The 18,963-nt window shown below is 43.4% G+C and overlaps 1 protein-coding gene across 2 annotated transcripts in view; it reads right to left on the bottom strand.

The window, feature by feature from the left end:
- Nucleotides 1-2,058: 2,058 nt before the first annotated feature.
- The window catches only part of CYBB (cytochrome b-245 beta chain), a 35,141-nt gene continuing 18,236 nt past the window's right edge, over nt 2,059-18,963 (bottom strand). For both annotated transcript variants that reach the window (XM_007451969.1, XM_007451970.1), the window contains 7 exons: nt 15,911-16,040; nt 13,643-13,735; nt 10,789-11,042; nt 9,759-9,921; nt 7,962-8,105; nt 5,554-5,678; nt 2,059-2,269 (listed from right to left, as the gene is read on the bottom strand). In XM_007451969.1, coding sequence (XP_007452031.1) covers nt 2,143-2,269; nt 5,554-5,678; nt 7,962-8,105; nt 9,759-9,921; nt 10,789-11,042; nt 13,643-13,735; nt 15,911-16,040 — 1,036 coding nt within the window. In that variant the 3' untranslated portion in view covers nt 2,059-2,142. The remainder of the gene's footprint in view (nt 2,270-5,553; nt 5,679-7,961; nt 8,106-9,758; nt 9,922-10,788; nt 11,043-13,642; nt 13,736-15,910; nt 16,041-18,963) is intronic.

The raw sequence follows: 18,963 nt of genomic DNA, 5'->3' as shown, positions 1-18,963 counted from the left end.
CCGGAGCCTGTGCTCTGCAACGGGAGAGACCACAGCAGTGAGAGGCCCACATACCACAAAAAAAAAAAAAAAAAAAAAAAAAAAAGGAAAACTCTGGAGAAACATTTTCAGAGCAACAAATGGAGTTGGTTTTACTTATGCCACACAGGTGAGCGAGGGCCCAGATTCTCAGACGCCTTATAACTCTGGTTCCCCCTCTGGCTCACACTTTGGTGTAAAGAACTGAAGCTATCAACACAGAGCCCGAGTCATAGTAATAGCACAATAAAAGTTTGTTGAATGAATGAACTGATACCTGGGGTGCAGTGTGAACAGGCTGGAACTAAGTTTCTCTTTGCAGAAACAGTCTTGGGACATTGTGGGGAGGTGACATTCTCAAAGCAAGCCTGACTTGTCAGGACCGACCCTCAGTGCTCGGGGCATCCTGGGAACCCAAAGGAACAACTGAGTTCTTACTAGTTCAGCCCAGTCCCCTGAATATGCCCACTCAGCATCAAATTCATGGCCAGAATTTCAGATTCAATACCATATGTTATCAAAATACAATGAATATGTGTGTAGCTCCTGCAATTACATTCAATACGTATAAGACTTTAAGAAATCTGGGGTAGAAAGTGACCCCCTTTACCTACCCTTCCCTTTTGCCTTTTTTTCGCTTTCTCTCTCTCTCCTTCTATTCTCTTCCCCCTTCCCTCCCCTTTCCTCCTAACCCCATCTTCTGCTCTTCCCCCCTGCTCCCTTCTCTTTCTTTCTCATTATCAAAGTTGAATACTTCTAAGTATCTGTGGCCCCAGAGGATATAACAAATAAAGCTGTTTTTAGTTCCCAGAAGTAGGAGCAGTCGTGAGGGGGGAAAAAAACCTTTCTGGCCACATTAACAATGATTTAGAGACTCTCAAACTCACGGATATCCAGAACATTCTACTGGGTATGAATCCAATACCCACACAGTAAGCTAGGGATTTTAGTTTCTGGGATGTAAATTTCATCATGATCATGATGATAGAACAATAAATCGTTAGTTACACCAGTAAGATCTCTTTTGCATGTGTATTTAAGTAAAACAAAGTGTGGATGCTATTTAAAGCAGATGGGCGTATCAGATACATATTTGTCACAATTCTTAATTTCAGATTCACAAGTGCTGGCTGGAGGAGACTGTTTCCGGCAATAAATCAGTTTGCATTTCTTTCATAGCATAAGGAGCCGGCCAGAGTTAGGACAGGAGTTCAATTCTCTGCCTCTATCTCCCTTTCCTGCATGTTTCAAATAAAAATGTTTGGACAGGACAACCTATTGGTTACTAACCTTAGCCTGTTCTTTACCTTCAAGAGAATCAGGTTGCTTTGGTCAACAAGAGTCTCAGAAGTGATTTCCTCAGATAATTCCGTTTAAAGCTTTCAATTAGTTCTACCCTGGCATTGTATGGTTTTAAATATCCTTTCATTCATTCATCCATTCAGCAAACTTTCATTGAGTATCCACTCTCTGCTGGGGCATACATTAATTCCAGTCAGTCTAATATTCTTTTGTAGGAGGAATCTCTGACCCAGTTAGGCTGCTGCACTGGTAAACTGGAGAGTGCTGTCACCATTAAGTGATGAATCACTCTCAACATATGTTATCTCTTATTTGGAAAATTTCCTTTGATAGGACAATAACGATAACAAAGATGACACAAAAGGAACATGAATAGTCAGTCCCTGGTTTGCTTCTTCTTTGGGGGAGTATACAAACCTATTTCCAGGCAGCCTGGTATTGCTGAAAGATCACCAAACCTAGAGTCAGATGGTCTAGAGCCAGTCTCAGCTTCAATCTTAGGGAACCTACCTCACCATTTGGAGCCCCCATTTTTTAATCCTGAGACCTGAGTCTGAGAATCCTTGCCCTACCTTTCTCTGGAATTACTGTGAGGAAACAAAATGAAAAAATGTGTATATAACTGCTCTGAAAACCATAAAGCCCCATACAAATGCAAATTTATGACTGTTAGACAATCTTTGACGTTCCTTTCAGGGCAAATCATCACATTACAGTTTCTTTCTCTCTTTTTCTTGAAAGGAGGGAACTTATATTATCAACTGGCATTATTGGGGCATTTGGCGGTACAACCCACATTTACTTCCTCATGGAAGAGACCAGTTAGAAATTTTCCTTATTGAAAATGAAATGCACTCCCCTGGGGCCAGAGTCGGAGTTGGAGATGCACTGCTTATTGAGGGTTTCAGCCAAGGCTTCCGGTCCACAGAGGAAAACTCCTATTCTGGTACTTTTGGGAAAGAAAGAAAAAAGACAGTTTCAGGCTTTGGGATGGGCTCAATTACAAAGCACATGCGGGGATTTCCTACTGATTTCAGGCCTCAGAGCAGAGTCCCCTCTGCTCCTCTGTCCTTCCGCAAATGACAGAGTTCAGGTTACCATGAGGGAGCGTGGCTCGGCCCTGTTTGCGGGGCTGGGAGGGGCGGGCAGCTGGCTACTTCAAAAGGCAGCTGAGTTCTCTGAAAAAATGACATTCAAGAAGGGTTTGTGGAAACTTCTACTACAGGGAAAATGAGGGTGAATTTGTGAGCCTGTGGGCTACTGCCCTTCAGGGCTCTGCGTCCCCAAACACTCCAGCATCTTAAAATCAAGGACAAACCCGCTTCAGGAGCACCACCTCTGCCAACAGCTTCGTGTGGCTTCATCCCTCAACATTTTAGACTTTAAAGCCTTCCTCCTCTAGCTCTGGTTCCGGACCAGTAGCCTCGGTGTCAGCTTTTTAAGAATGCAGATTCTTAAAGTAGGTCAACTGTGTTTTTAAATTGTTATAACTTCACACCTTTTTGAAATCTGCCCTAAAAAATTGGTTTGGCTTAAATGTCAAAGCCGTGACAATTTGTTCTTTTTTTTTTTTTTTTCCTTGCATTATGCGGGCCTCTCACTGTTGTGGCCTCTCCCATTTGCGGAGCACAGGCTCCGGACGCGCAGGCTCAGTGGCCATGGCTCACGGGCCCAGCCGCTCCGCGGCATGTGGGATCTTCCCGAAACGGGGCACGAAGCCGCGTCTCCTGCATCGGCAGGCGGACTCTCAAGCACTGCGCCACCAGGGAAGCCCGACAATTTGTTCTTTTTTTTTTTTTTTCCTGGCATTATGCGGGCCTCTCACTGTTGTGGCCTCTCCCATTTGCGGAGCACAGGCTCCGGACGCGCAGGCTCAGTGGCCATGGCTCACGGGCCCAGCCGCTCCGCGGCATGTGGGATCTTCCCGAAACGGGGCACGAAGCCGCGTCTCCTGCATCGGCAGGCGGACTCTCAAGCACTGCGCCACCAGGGAAGCCCGACAATTTGTTCTTTTTTTTTTTTTTTCCTGGCATTATGCGGGCCTCTCACTGTTGTGGCCTCTCCCATTTGCGGAGCACAGGCTCCGGACGCGCAGGCTCAGTGGCCATGGCTCACGGGCCCAGCCGCTCCGCGGCATGTGGGATCTTCCCGAAACGGGGCACGAAGCCGCGTCTCCTGCATCGGCAGGCGGACTCTCAAGCACTGCGCCACCAGGGAAGCCCGACAATTTGTTCTTTTTTTTTTTTTTTCCTGGCATTATGCGGGCCTCTCACTGTTGTGGCCTCTCCCATTTGCGGAGCACAGGCTCCGGACGCGCAGGCTCAGTGGCCATGGCTCACGGGCCCAGCCGCTCCGCGGCATGTGGGATCTTCCCGAAACGGGGCACGAAGCCGCGTCTCCTGCATCGGCAGGCGGACTCTCAAGCACTGCGCCACCAGGGAAGCCCGACAATTTGTTCTTTTTTTTTTTTTTTCCTGGCATTATGCGGGCCTCTCACTGTTGTGGCCTCTCCCATTTGCGGAGCACAGGCTCCGGACGCGCAGGCTCAGTGGCCATGGCTCACGGGCCCAGCCGCTCCGCGGCATGTGGGATCTTCCCGAAACGGGGCACGAAGCCGCGTCTCCTGCATCGGCAGGCGGACTCTCAAGCACTGCGCCACCAGGGAAGCCCGACAATTTGTTCTTTTTTTTTTTTTTTCCTGGCATTATGCGGGCCTCTCACTGTTGTGGCCTCTCCCATTTGCGGAGCACAGGCTCCGGACGCGCAGGCTCAGTGGCCATGGCTCACGGGCCCAGCCGCTCCGCGGCATGTGGGATCTTCCCGAAACGGGGCACGAAGCCGCGTCTCCTGCATCGGCAGGCGGACTCTCAAGCACTGCGCCACCAGGGAAGCCCGACAATTTGTTCTTTGATGTGATTGTATTTCCAATTTCTTGTTCATGTAAGATTTCAGTAAAACTCAAAAATCTATTCAAAACCAAGAATGTAGGTTCTTTGGCCCTACCCCACATGTACTAAATCAGCGTTTCAAAAAGCTTCCCCAAGTGATTTATATGTTCATTAAAGTGTAAGAAGAAATGGCGTAAAGAGTGTATTTATGGTAATTTCTTGAGTTTGTCATGTGTTCTAGATTTTAGAAATGCAGTTTTCAGACTTCTAGCCCGCCACGATACACAGGAGAGCACGGAAGAGTGGAAATGGAGCCTGAAGCCAAGAGACAGGTAAGTAGCACTTCTCCTCTTGAGCTTCACTGTTAGAAGTCTTAGTAAACTAAGGCAAATAAAGGTTGCCTGGAGATGTTCTGAGAAATGTTTGCGACTTTAAAGAAGAAAAGGGAGAATCTGAAAATCTAGAGAACGGAAGAGGATAAGCTTGCGAGACAAGCAAGAACTCTAGTGCTTCCTTTGCATCCTGTCTCTTTCTTAAGCTACTTTCCTTCACCCATCAAGCTATTAGAGAAACCAACCAAGCCTCGTTCACTCTAAAGTGTAAATGACTGATAAAGAGTTTCAAGAACAGCCAGTACAGTAGGCAGGAAACACTTAGAAATACCAAGGAATAGTAGCACAATGAAAACTGACCTAAAACAGTTTCTCAACCTCAGCACTACTCACATTTTAGGTCAGGGACTTCTTTGTTGTGGGGAGCTGTCTTTTATATTATAGAACATTTAGTTTCATGATGACCAAAGCTTTAGCGAGGGCAGGAAGGACCTGGAATATCTGTCAGCTTATGATCTTGGACCCAAAAACTATAAATGACAGTGGGGACAGTGTCTCCTTAGTAATAAATATAAATCATAGAGAATTAATAGAAGTAGATACACAACTGAAATCTAGGAGGTGAAAGAAAAGAACTGAGGTATGGGCCTATGTGGGGGGAAGAGGGTTCAGAAAGTCTGAGGTGGGGCCTGGGAATCTTTGTTTGGTGTGATTTAAAGACTTCCTCTTAAAGTCAGAGATATCTAGAACCTTTTATGGGTGTGAATATGGTAATCTAGGTATTTTAGTTTCTGCAATACATAAATCTAGCCATGTTTGGAAGCTGTTGCTTTATGTAGACCATGAGCCTCAAGAACACCTTGGCAAGAGGGAAGAGATATGGGAACATACATATATGTATAACTGACTCACTTTGTTATAAAGAAGAAACTAACACACCATTGTAAAGCAATTATACTCCAATAAAGATGTTAGAAAAAAAAAAAGAACACCTTGGCGGGGGAATTCCTTACTTGGGGTGTTGACTCCCAATGGTCTTGAACTCATTATCCCAGTTGGGCCGTCCATACAAGGTCTTTTGTTTCAGGCCTGTGATCACATCTTTCTCCTCGTCATGGTGCACAGCAAAGTGATTGGCCTGCAGGAAAGGACATGAATTCAGACAAAAGAGGCATGCTGTATAAACACACACAGATATACTTACATGTCTCACAAACCAAGCTCTAATTACCGTTCTAACTGTATGTATTTGGGGCAAGGCACCATGCTGGAAGCTAGAAGGTCAACACTGAACAAACCAGTTCTCAAGCAATTTACAGTCTAGAAAGGGAGACCATAGAGGAGGCACAGACATCTCAATGAGGACAAAGAAGGGAGCATGGGTGGGAGGATATGGGAAGGTTTCAGGGTGGCCACATTTGAGCCAGACTTTGAAGTGTGGGTAGGATTAAATTCTCTATCTCACTGTTTTTCTCTCTGTAGTACATCTGACAGTCTCTTCTCACCCTAATATACTCCCGCTCCTTTGGGAGAATCACTAAGAATTAAGACAACCATAGACTAAAATGTACTCATATTTTGGTAATGTAATGAGACATCAAACCAAGCCTAAAGCTACTCTCTGTATGTGTGTGTGTGTGTGTGTGTGTGTGTGCAGAGTCATGTGTTGTTTCCTGTGACCATTCTAGGGGGCCTCAGTTTGGACAACAGGTATTTTTTAAAAATAAAAATGGTTAATTACATTTATTTAACAATCAAATCAGATTTTAAATTCACTGGACAGGGAATGGATGATGGGGATGGAAGAGGTTAAGAAGGGTAGTTACCCTGGTTTGATAATCCTGTAGGGACAAAGTTTTGCAAAGCAAAATAACTATTTTTCAATGCAAAGAGATTTCCCACTGAAAAAACTGTGTCTGGCTTTTGAAAAAAACAAGACTGCCAAGCAATTTATATATTATACATTTTATCCCCCTGGGTTTCATTTTTATCAAATGTTGTTGTTGTTGTTTCGTTTTTAAATTGCAGAAGTGGCATCTTAAAAGCACTTTTTCTGGAGCAGCCATTTTCATGGTCATGTGTCCCTGGACCTACGTTTGCAACAAGCCTTTCCTAAGACTTGGAGAACCTATGTTAAGTGATATGCCAAAACCTAAATGAGAAGAAGTCGGTTTTCACAGGGACCAGGTGCCTGTGAAAACTGTCTTGGCTGAGGAGCCACTGTGTGGGGATGGCCATCTGAGGCAGTGGCCAGGAGTGGGCAGAGACCCTTGCCTTACCCCCTCACTCAGGGGGACAGTCATGCTGCTTCCAGGCCAAGTCATTAATGTTTGCTTATTTAGAAAGATGTTACCCCCTAGGAATCATTAACTTGTTTCTGAGTTTCTCAGTCTCATCACTTTGGACATTTGGGGCCAGATAATTCTTTGTCGTGGGGGGCTGTCTTGTGAATTGTGATTATCTTACCAACAATTGTAATTAACTGTGATTGTCTTCTCAATCGAAAATTCACATTTCCATTGCTAAATGTCTCAGGAGGGAGAAAGCATATATACATATACATATATACATATACACATACTACACACACATATATACATATACACATACACACACCCCTATATATATATATATATATATATATATATATATATATATATATATATCACCTTCATTAGATATATATTGATTTATTTACAAATGATAATCATGAACTACTGGGAGTACTAAGAATGAAGGTTCTGGAGCACTTATTACTTGGATGCCCTTGGACAAATGACCTAACCTGTTCTGGGCCTTGGCTTCCCCATCTGTAAACTCTGGAAAAGAATAATAGCTACTTCATAAGGTTGTTGTAAGGATTTAATTAGACTCTATGTAAACACTAAGAACAATACTTGGCACAAGCATATGCTTAATAACTATTGCCAGTTATTATGACTCCTTATTAAATGTATTATGTATAGTATAAAACATACATAAACATAAATTAAAGGAATATATACACATATATATGCATGTGTATACATATATATGCATGTGTATATATAAATACAGAGAGAGAGAGAGAGAGAGAGAGAGAGAGCTGATCTTTTCTCTGTTTTCTTCCCATAACCCCGTAGATCATCTTGTCCACCTGGTTCAATACCCCTGGTGGAGGCATTGCTCTAACAAGTTCAAAGTCATGGCTTTGATTCCCTTGTAGGTTCCCTAGCTTTGACCCGTCCCACAGATACCAACTTTGAATCTAATATCAACCGTCTGAACAAATGGGGACACTGAGTCAGAGTGAATGTGCTGGATCACCTGAACCCATCGACTGTTCTTAAAAACAGTACACAAGACGTTCCAATAACCAAGGGGAAGTCGGTAAGCCCTGGGCACTGTGGGAGGGACCTGAGATTGGGGGTCTTTTCCTCACCTGAGACTCATCCCAGCCAGTGAGGTGGATGTTGTAGCTGAGGAAGCCGGCGTTGTCCTTCTGCATCTGGGTCTCCAGCAGCTGCAGCAGGTCTGCAAACCACTCAAAGGCATGTGTGTCCCGGCACAGCCAGTAGAAGTAGATCTGAGAGGGGGACAGACCGTGAAGCAGATTATGTTTCTTTCTTTATTTTTATCTTTTTTTGAAGGATAGTTGATGTATAATATCATATAAGTTACAGGTGTATAATAGAGTGATTCACAATTTTAAAGGTTATACTCCATTTATAGTTATTATAAAATATTGGCTATATTCCCCATGTTGTACATTATGTCCTCGTAGCTTATTATTTTACACATGGTCGTTGGTACCTCTTAATCCCCTACCCCTGTCTTGCCCCTCCCCACTTCCCTCTCCCCACTGGTAACCACTAGTTCTTTCTCTATATCTGTGAGTCAAGCAGATTATATTTAAATAGGGACCTATCAGCATTGAAATATGGATTTCTACCCTCCCCATCTCCACTTTCCCCTGCTGCTCAGAATGCCTGGAAACATGGGTTTTCAGAAAGCTCTAGATATTTGACAAACTAGCTCACATGAACCTGCTCTGGCCTCCACACGGCAGGGCAGTAAATAAACAGCTTGTTCTCAGAAATCCGTAGCTTAAGAAGAAAACACTGGCCCACCACTTTCCCCCTGGGTCTGCTCTTGCCCTCCTAGGATCCCCGGCTTCCCTTGACCCTCGTCTCAGAAAGACCAATAGGATCTAGATGAGCCATGGCTGCCACCACGCTGCTTCCGTACCCGCTACTGGCAGACTTCCCTGAGTTCGTAGGGGGAAAAAGTAGTCCTACCCACACCCCCTCCACATCAAAAAGAGGGAAAGGGGAGGATGAAAAGTCAAGGTAAGCTCAACGTGCCTATTAGAGGTTATCTCTACAGCTATTAGAATGACTCAAGCTTTATTAAAGATGTCCTTTATTGGGCAATGAAGCCAAACTGACATGTAACCAAAAAATCCCCCAGGACTTTATTCTGAGGAGACAGCCATAAGAAAGTAAAAAAGTAGAAGTGTCACGAAAGGACATGTCTCCTGCCCTCCCCCTGCAAATAAATGTGCTGGGGGCTGGAAATGGAATCCATGTCAATATCTAACATAAGATGATAGAAAAATTATTCTATCTTCTCAATGGAACATGAAAGAATCATCAAATATGATTATCAGCAAGCTTGTGACAACAATGAAAAATACTATATGTTTTAAAAAGAGCAGGACGTGAAATTGTACATACTCAATATATACAGCTTTCTAAAAGTATGTAAACATGTTGGAAGAGAATTTACAAAAAGTCTAACTATTGGATTGGGGTTGTGAATACTTTCTATTCCCAACTCTCTTCTGAATTTCCAGTAATGCTATACAAATACAGTATATTTGTACTTTCAATAATAGGCTTGCTTATAGAGAACCACATTTATTTATTTGTTTGTTTGTTTATTTTTTTGGCTGTGCCACGCATGGCTTGCGGGATCTTAGTTCCCCGACCAGGGATCAAACCGGCACCCTTGGCAGTGAAAGCGATGAGTCCTAACCACTGGACCGCCAGGGAATTCCCAGAAGCACCTTTGACTTATCAAACAGCCCTTTTGTGCAAAGCCTGCCTCTCTGAAACTACCTAGAACTTGTCTTCACTTCCCCCAGTCTCTGCCAGCCTCTGCCCTGAAGGCTCTTTGAGGCTTCACTTGGCAGACTGTGGTGAATGCTCCAAGCCCTCTGAAAAAGAAAAGAACCTACCTTTTTGAGCCTCAGATTGGGGGCTTTATTGCAATACTTGTACCAGATCGACTTGAGAATGGATGCAAAGGGCGTGACCCCAATCCCTGCTCCCACCAACATCACCACCTCATAACTGAACACATCTTCACTGGCAGTGCCGAAGGGCCCGTCAACAGCTATCCTGGAGGGGAGCATGGGGGGAGATAGTTACACAGACACCTTGCTCTTCAGAGGAGGATGGGGCACACATTATCACTGCAGGTGTGCAACATGTCACTTCAAACTGGGACAATGTATTGATGTGACACTTTGTTCTGTGAGATAGCTTTCAAGTAACCAACTCAGTGTGAACATCGGGGTTGGAAGTAAGAAGAGGAATTTTTAGCTAACTGAAAACATTTGGTAACTCTCAGGGGTATTTTTTCATGTCCCCACCCCTGTTCACTCACTACGCGCGCGCGCGCACGCACACACACACACACACACACACACACACACACACACACACACAAATGTCTGTGTCTCTTGCCAGGTGAGCCCACACTTGAAATTCCTGCTTACACTGCACATTAAAGTGAGAATTTTCCATGTCATGATATCTTATAAATTTAATATCTCTACTTTATGTTGGTCTATTCACTGAGTTATTTGACATACTTTTCTTCAGCATCTACTAAGGGCCTGACACCATGTTAGGCGTGTGGGAAGGAGGCCAAGTGAGTAACATCTGGCATTTAGCCTCAAATAACGTACACCAATGAAATTTTAAGTATAGCTTTGATTGCAAGTTAATATACCTTGGCCTTGACCCTTACAAATTCATAGGCACTGGGGAATATCCATGATTAATATTTGATTCAAACATTTTATTCATATTCTTTATTTCATATAAGATTTATACATATATGCATAAACACAGCACACGTATAAAATGAGGAACACCGAGATAGCTCCCTATAGAATCTGTATGTTTTGTCAGACTCAGGACCTAGTAGAGTGACATTTTTCCTGAACTCACGCACCTTTGTAATAGGCGCTTTGTACTCACTTCGGTAGTTTCCAGGCATCTTGAAACTCCTGCTTATCACAGCCACAAGCTTTGAACAGTCCCTCCGTCCAGTCCCCCACGATGCGGATATGGATGCTAAAGAAGTCTTCCTCGGGGGCAGAGGTCAGGGTGAAAGGGTGCCACTCCAGCCTGGACACCACAGGGCACTTGACGAAAATGTATTGGCCTACCTCCATCTTGAATCCCTTTTTCTTCATCTGTAGCTCGATGGTTTTGAAAGGGTGAGTGACCACCTATGGAACAAAATGTGTCTCTGGAAATGAATCTTTCCCCCAGTACTTGCCTTTTCAGTATCCGTATGGATAAAAGGCTGAGCTAAGATGCCCCACCCAGGTCCCTTCTTCAGGGCCAACACAGCAGTTCTTCCAGCAAACCTGCCTCTCACTGGCAACTGCCCTCGGCTGTAGCCCATGGCCAACTATGAGCTGGGGCAGGGATCCAAAGGCCTGGTCCTTGTCCTCACTTTGGGACAACTCCCAGGGGCCATCGCAGCTGCAGCACTTCCTGTAGGATCAGCTGAGGCTGCAGTTGCGACCACTTCGGGCCAGCAATTTCCTTCCCCCAATCCTGCCTTTCTTTTCTTTTACAGGTTCATCTCCTGAGAACATGCCCTGATAAGAATTCTGCATGCAGTTCTCTGTCTCAGAGTCTTTGCCACGGAATCCAACCTAAGACACCAGCTTAATGTGATTTTTTTTTTCTCTGAGAAGACAAGGCAGCTGCTAGAAACAGGAAGAAGAGATGGTTTCCTGCTCAGCCTTCCTATCTCCCCAAGGGATGATCAAGAGCCTTAGCAGCCGGACAGAAGCAGAAGGAGACCCCATTGGCTAATAATATAGCAACATCGCCCAAACCAAGCCTAAGGTGCTGGTCTGTCTTTGTCCCAAGTCCCACCTTGAACCTGCCTGACTCCATGCATTGTTTTTACATTTCTCCCTACCCGGGGAATACACCATCCATCTCTCCCAAAGCCAGGCCCCACCCACCTGTTGCCATCCTCCTTCTCCATGTACCTGAATGTTCGTAACAGCTTTGTTTACAATAGCAAAAAAATTGGAAGCACTCCAAATGTCCATCAACTGGTAAGTTGGTAAATAACTTAACAAAATGATTTCATTGTAATATACAAAGTAATATGTTTCTTTGATGATTCCTGAGATCCTAGAGGGACTTTTTATGTGCAACTGAAAAAAAACCAAGGGACATCAAAGGAAAGAAAAATCAATAGAAACAAAATAGTAGATTCCTAATGTTGACTGATATACACGAGCTTTTCTTTTCACCCGTATTTCCAAAACTTGTGATTCAAATATAACTTATATGACAAGGCTGTAACCAACTTCCCTTCATCACTGAAATAAGGAGGTGTAGAGCTTCATTTTGAAACAGAAAATAAAAATGGATGAAAATGAGTTTGAAAATTATGTTGCTCACGTTGCAATTTTGTGTGGTGAGAATGCGTTCCACCGTATTGCAATTTTGCTACCACAGGGAACATCGGGATAGAAGGGAATAAAATGCACTAGTGGACAGCGTTGTCACCAGAATACTTTTGGATAGTACCTTGTTTCTTATGTGTGTTTACGTGAGAAGAAAATGAATACCTATTTTCTTCACAGGCAAACAAGTTTGCCTTAGAAATAGGCTTAGAGGAAATACTTGTCTGGTTAGTTCGTTCTAGTCTAATAAGGGAAATCTTGTGGTGGCTCTTTTTGCTGATCTGTGGGCTTTTTCTCATAGTACAATATAAATATCATAAAAGGAGAACTGTTGTGGCTTCCTATATTTCAAGGTTTCCAACGCCAGCTGGACTAACTTTACTATGACCTTCCATAGAGGCCAAGAAAGAAGAGCTAGGGTGGTGGAGTGGAAGATTTTGTGTGTTTTGCGAAAGCAACCCATGGTAAGCTTTTGGTAAATACTTTCTGAACTGAACTGAATTAAATTTTATTTGATTAAAAATAGTCCTGTCTGATGTTTCTTGAAACTATAATAAGCGATTCCGTTTCTATTTATTTAGTTGGATATTTATTTATTTAATGATAAGAAGCAGCATAGACGTGTGGGGAAAAACCACTATATACTTGAAGTTAGCGGACTCAATTCTAAATGCAGTTTAGTTATTAGCTCACTTGAGACTTTGAGTACATTAACTCTGATACTCTGTGACTGTATACAAAGCACAGAGACCTGCCCTCGGTTCCCTGGTTCTTTTGGCATCTGAATATTTTAAGGCTCAGTGCATGACCTTTTGAACTCACCTCTTTTGCTTCTTTACCCTTTTTTTTTTTTTTTTTTTTTTTGCGGTACGCGGGCCTCTCACTGTTGCGGCCTCTCCCGTTGCGGAGCACAGGCTCTGGACGCGCAGGCCCAGCGGCCACGGCTCACGGGCCCAGCCGCTCCGTGGCATGTGGGATCTTCGCGGACCGGGGCGCAAACCCACGTCCCATGAATCGTCAGGTGGACCCTCAACCACTGCGCCACCAGGGAAGCCCTGCTTCTTTACTCTTAACTAATCACATCATCTCTCTATGCTCCTCCCCTCTACACACACACACACACACACACACACACACACACAGGGATTCATTTACACAAAACATTTGGGTTCACTTTTCAACAGAAAATGTTAACTTCTAGTTTCCCAATTAAAAGGCCCAATCATTTGATTATCAAGCTAGGTACATTGGAAACAAACTGTAGGTCATCTCTCTGCCCTAAGTTTAATCAAAAGAAACTGAGTAAGTGAGATCTGACAATGATATAGAAAACTTGGATAGACTTGTCCATGATATAGTTAGATAGTATTAGTAAGTCCTAACCCAGCCAATACCTTGGTGATGACCACCTTCTGTTGAGATCGCCAAAACCGTACCAACCTCTCACAGAGATACAGGAACATGGGACCCACTATCCATTTCCAAGTCTGTAATCAGAGCAAACAAAGAAAAAAGGATGTGTTAAGGGGCGGTAGTTGATAAAAGATTCATGGGGACAAAACATTTTAGAAGTCAATTCACCTTTTTTGGTTTGTTTAAATATTCCATGATAGACTAGAAAATTTCTTCTATAAAGGAATGCATGAAAATATCTAAAGTTAAAATAAATTTTTAAGCCAGTAAAAATGAACATTCTCCTTGCCCACATTGGGGAACTATATCTACAGTATGGAACTTTCCCAAGAGGAACTGCCCACAGGAATGGGATTTCCTCCTATTGTCGCAATAGGAGTTGCAATAACCCTACAGCAGAGTAAGGTTGGTTTCAGAATTAACATTTCTCTAGAGGATAGCATTTCAACAACATCATATTTTTAATGCAACGTTGCAATTACTTTCTCTTGGTCACGTAGCCAAAGCTTCATTCTTTGCAAGATGAGAAATTCCACGCTAGGATTTAGCTCTTCCTCCAATATCCTGGCAAGTTCTAGGAGCTATGCAATGCACTTTCCCTAGGGTGCTCTCTTGTCAGAATCTGCAGTGTTTCAGAACACTGGAATTACCCCGTGGCATTACTGGCTATACAAAAACATTTAGGCCAAACAGATCCATCCTGGGATTCAGTCAGTTAGGTTCCTGGATGAATATCTGCAGTAGCAAAGAACTTTACAAGTCGATATCATCTAAAATACAACATTCCACAAGGGATTCCAAGAGGGAAAAAAAATCCCAGAGTGCTTCCCATAGTCTCGCCTATGATCTTTCTATGAAAATTTTTAAGAAAGTTATTGTTGGAAGTTGAGAGCACCCAAATGTCCCTATCTCCAGCCTAAGTTGAAGAATATCTGCCCGGAAGTCATAAATGCTCTGCTACTGGCTTTCATTTTCACAGGACAGTTTTTTCAAACGGTCTAGCATCATCCATCTATGTCCTGGCTGCCACCTGGGGCCCCACTGAATGGAGCCAGCTCTTGGACATCGCTTCTAATCTCCCCAGAAACCCAGGAGCTCCTCCGAGGTAGATGCCTGTGAAGGTAGCAGCGCTCTGACTTAGCTGTTTTCAAGGAAATGTGCCTTCCCCAGCTCATGAGAGGACCTGCAATAGAGTTCCCTTTTAATCCTTTCTATTGATGTCTGCATGTAGTGGGGGTAGTTCACTGATGTGTCTGCTTGCTTTCATTAATGAGCAAGGATGCTGAAAGATGTTGAGTCCGCAGACAGCATGCTGTTTCTAGAGGAAGAGTACTCCTATATTATGAGAGTCAGAATAAAGGAAGGAGAAAATGGGATGGGAAATTTGCCTTTATATTATACTGTGCTTAAGGACAAAATAATCATCCTCTTCAGAAGCCCTGTACAAAAGTTGATTTTTGCTTAGTTTTATACCAATGGCTAGCATAATAACCAATATACCAAAATGGCTAGCATAATAACCAATATGCCAAAGTATATTGCTTGCCAGTGGGGGAAAAGGTATGAAGATCACAGGGTCCACTGCTCACTCTATGGAACGGAGATATTACGAATAAACAAAACAGAGTTCTTCAGAGCTCCCAACAAAAGGTAAATATTTCAGCATCTTTTCCCTTGGTCATCCTTGCCACACTCCTGCTTTACCACGAAGTGCCAATGGCATGACCCTGGCTCTGCAGCCTCCTTTATGCCTCATAGACGGGACCTCCTGATACCTAATGGCAGCCCTATGTGCCACCTCACCAATTTCCTTCCCAGCTCTGAAAGCTGTATAGAAAGCCTTACTTCCTGGAATCTGAAGAGGCTCCTGCCTCCTTATAAATCATAATCTGAGCTCTCCAACTCAGCTCAGGATGGAATCCCTCTGAAAATCATTAACTGGTATTATTGTGGCCATCACAACCAGAAGAGAAGAGGTAGAACTTCTTCTTGAAACCAAAAGCACTTTAAAAAACAATACTTTTCCAAGTTTTATATCAGGATGTTCCTAACAGACTAATGTAAAGCTTACTTTTCAAGAACTAATTCTAGACAATAAGCATGGCAGCAAAACACTGGATACTTATAACATCCTAGCAGTTCCGTGACATTCATAACAGACAACTCTATGACATTTTTATCTCTTTCTTAGACACAGTTTGAAGATTGTTGGTAATGAAACTATAATAGCTACAATGAATTGTACATACCATAGGAGGGTTCCCAGAGAACTCTGGGATTGGGCAGTCCTTTATTTTTCCCCATTGTGAGATGTTTTGATAACATTCTCTTGGCTTGTGTTTCAACAAACTCTCTGCGGTCTGCCCACGTACAATTCGCCTGAGGAGGAAATGTAAGTCCAGACCATTTAGAAACAAGAGATTAAATTCTTAGTTTTCTGAGATTCTGACATATTTTTATTAGTATTCTCATATGGTTCCTATACTTTTCACTTAAAAGTAATACTTCTTGCCCCCTCCAAATAGATTAGAGGAAGGGAAAGAAAATTCATGATCTTTAGCAATAGAAAAAAAAAATATGGGGACTTCCCTGGCGATCCAGTGGTTAAGATTCCATGCTTCCACCGCAGGGGTTGTGGGTTCGATCCCTGGTCGGGGAACTGAGATCCCACATCCCACATGCCGTGCAATGTAGCCAAAAAGAAAAAGAAAAAGAAAAAAAATATGTACAGTGGCACAAAGGATATTTATATGTAACATTATAGAGGGTAAGTTTTGGATCATCAGTACATGTTTTCTGAAAGGCAACATTTGTGCTTCTGTTTCAAGTATTATTCTCATTTATAAACAAACAAATAAAAAGAGAAAAACTGCAAATCCAACAGAGCAACCGCTGGCCCATACAGTACCATGGTGCAAATTAGAACAAGATGCCCCCTCTTTTTTTTTTTTTTTTTTTTTTTCGGGCCTCTCACTGTTGTGGCCTCTCCCGTTGCGGAGCACAGGCTCCGGACATGCAGGCTCAGCAGCCTTGGCTCACAGGCCTAGCTTCTCCGCGGCATGTGGGATCTTCCCCGACCGGGGCACGAACCCGTGTCCCCTGCATCGGCAGGCGGACTCTCAACCACTGCGCCACCAGGGAAGCCCAAGATGCCCCCTCTTTGAGGACAGCTCTAGAGGCAAGAGCTTGGCCAGCAGAGCATGGGCTAATTTCTTTCCCCGTGGCCAGGCACCCTTATGTAGTTGACAACCCATACAACCATATACAGTAGCCCTGAGGCTTAGTACAAATCTTTCATTTGTTCTTTCAAAATCGTCTAAATTCAACCAAAACGTTGAAATCCACTTAAGACGACTTAATTTTGTAGAGATTATGCCTTTCTCACAGACATCAACGCTGATGGTGTGTCCCTTGAAGTGCTCGGAGCCCATTCACTTCAATTCAATAAATATTAATTGAGCAACTACTAAAACATAAGACAATGCAGGTTGAGTGGGAACAGAGGGAGGGAGGCACAGAGTTAAGTCATGTCCCTGACCTGAAGGAACATAAATGACAAGGTCTTCAGAATATATAATAATAAGAGACACAGAAGGCCCTTTGCTTGGGGGACCTAAAAGTTTGTTTGGGGGACCTAAAATTTATTACGCCAGTTGGTATATTCAGAGGATGTTTTAATTCAAGGTCATTAACCATCGCTTTCTATCCCTAGGTCTTGGGGAAGAGAATTACCATGTATTGAGCATCTATCACATGCCAAGCCTGGGAAAGGCACTGTATACAAATTATTTCAGGTAATTCTCATAACAGGCCTGGAATGTAAGTATTAGTACTCTCATTTTATGTATGAGGACACCAAGGCTTAGAGAGACCAGGTAACTAGAAGCAGAATGATTTGGTGAAAGCAGTTCTGGACCCAAGCCAGACAGCCTTGGTTTCACATCCCGCGTCCACCCCTTGCTAATTTGGTGGCCTTAGGCAAGTTATTTAACTTCTTTTGAGCCTCAGTTCCTTCAGCTATAAGATAGGTATAAGTACCTCATTAAAAGTTCGTTTTAGTAATCAACTGGCATGATGCATATAAAACGCCAGACACAAAGTCAGCGTCCAACAAATGATAACTATTTATTTATTATTTTTAGAAAGATATTCGCCATGTATTTCTTCTTTAGGTCTTTTTTTTTAATTAACTTATTTGTATGTTTTATTTTTGGCTGTGTTGGGTCTTCGTTTCTGTGCGAGGGCTTTCTCTAGTTGCGGCAAGCGGGGGCCACTCTTCATCGCGGTGCGCGGGCCTCTCACTATCGCGGCCTCTCTTGTTGCGGAGCACAGGCTCCAGCTGCGCAGGCTCAGTAGTTGTGACTCACGGGCCTAGCTGCTCTGCAGCATGTGGGATCTTCCCAGACCAGGGCTCGAACCCATGTCCCCTGCATTGGCAGGCTGACTCTCAACCACTGCGCTGCCAGGGAAGCCCCAAATGATAACTATTAAAGCTCTTAATGTTCAAGTTCACTTGGGGAGTAAGTGATAGAAAAAAAATCGGATTTTCTCCTTCTCTTCTCAATGCCAGGACCGGAAGTCGGAAAACCTGGCTTTTAATCCCAGTTTAGCTGCTACCTAGCCAGGAGACCGAGCAATCAGCCAACCAGCATAAGTAGCAGATTCTCCTCAGATGGAGAACGGGGTACATATATCTCCTCTGCCTGCTCCAGAGGAAAATACATATCTATGAAACTATACAAACGTAAAGTGGTGGAATTACTAAGCTAGAGAGGGGAAGAAATTCAGTTTGTTTGTTTGTTTGTTTTCTCTAGGATCTTCTGAAACAGCTGGATGATGACCGAGTCCCATTTAAAGATACTCAAATGCTTTTAGGAGAGTTAAGAGAGTCTTTGTCTACACAGATTTTCCAGTGCTTAGAAAGAGATGACCAGGCGTCAGGGTCAGCAAGTTGATCAAGAATGCACTTGAGGACAGGGAACAATATTCAGTATCCTGTACTAACCTGTAATGGAAAAGAATCTGAAAAAGAACTGATATGTATAACTGAGTCACTTTGCTGTACATCTGAAACTAACACAACATTGTACATAAAATAAATTTTAAAAAAAGAATGCACATGAGGGGTTGCCACAGGCTGCTTCTCTCCACCCTTCCCCATTTTAGGTCTCAGCCACTTCTAGGCTGACTTGACTCAGACCAGAGTCATTGAGCCTTGACACCTACTTCCTCCACCCTTAGTTATCTGGAGCCCCATGCCCACCGGGGAACTTCCCAGGCCTGCTTTTGCGTGCAGGTGGGA

This window comes from Lipotes vexillifer, unplaced genomic scaffold (genome assembly GCF_000442215.2).
Source record: "Lipotes vexillifer unplaced genomic scaffold, Lipotes_vexillifer_v1.1 scaffold847, whole genome shotgun sequence".
In the NCBI taxonomy this organism is placed as follows: Eukaryota; Metazoa; Chordata; class Mammalia; order Artiodactyla; family Lipotidae; genus Lipotes; species Lipotes vexillifer.
This window is presented reverse-complemented; position numbering and strand designations above follow the sequence as displayed.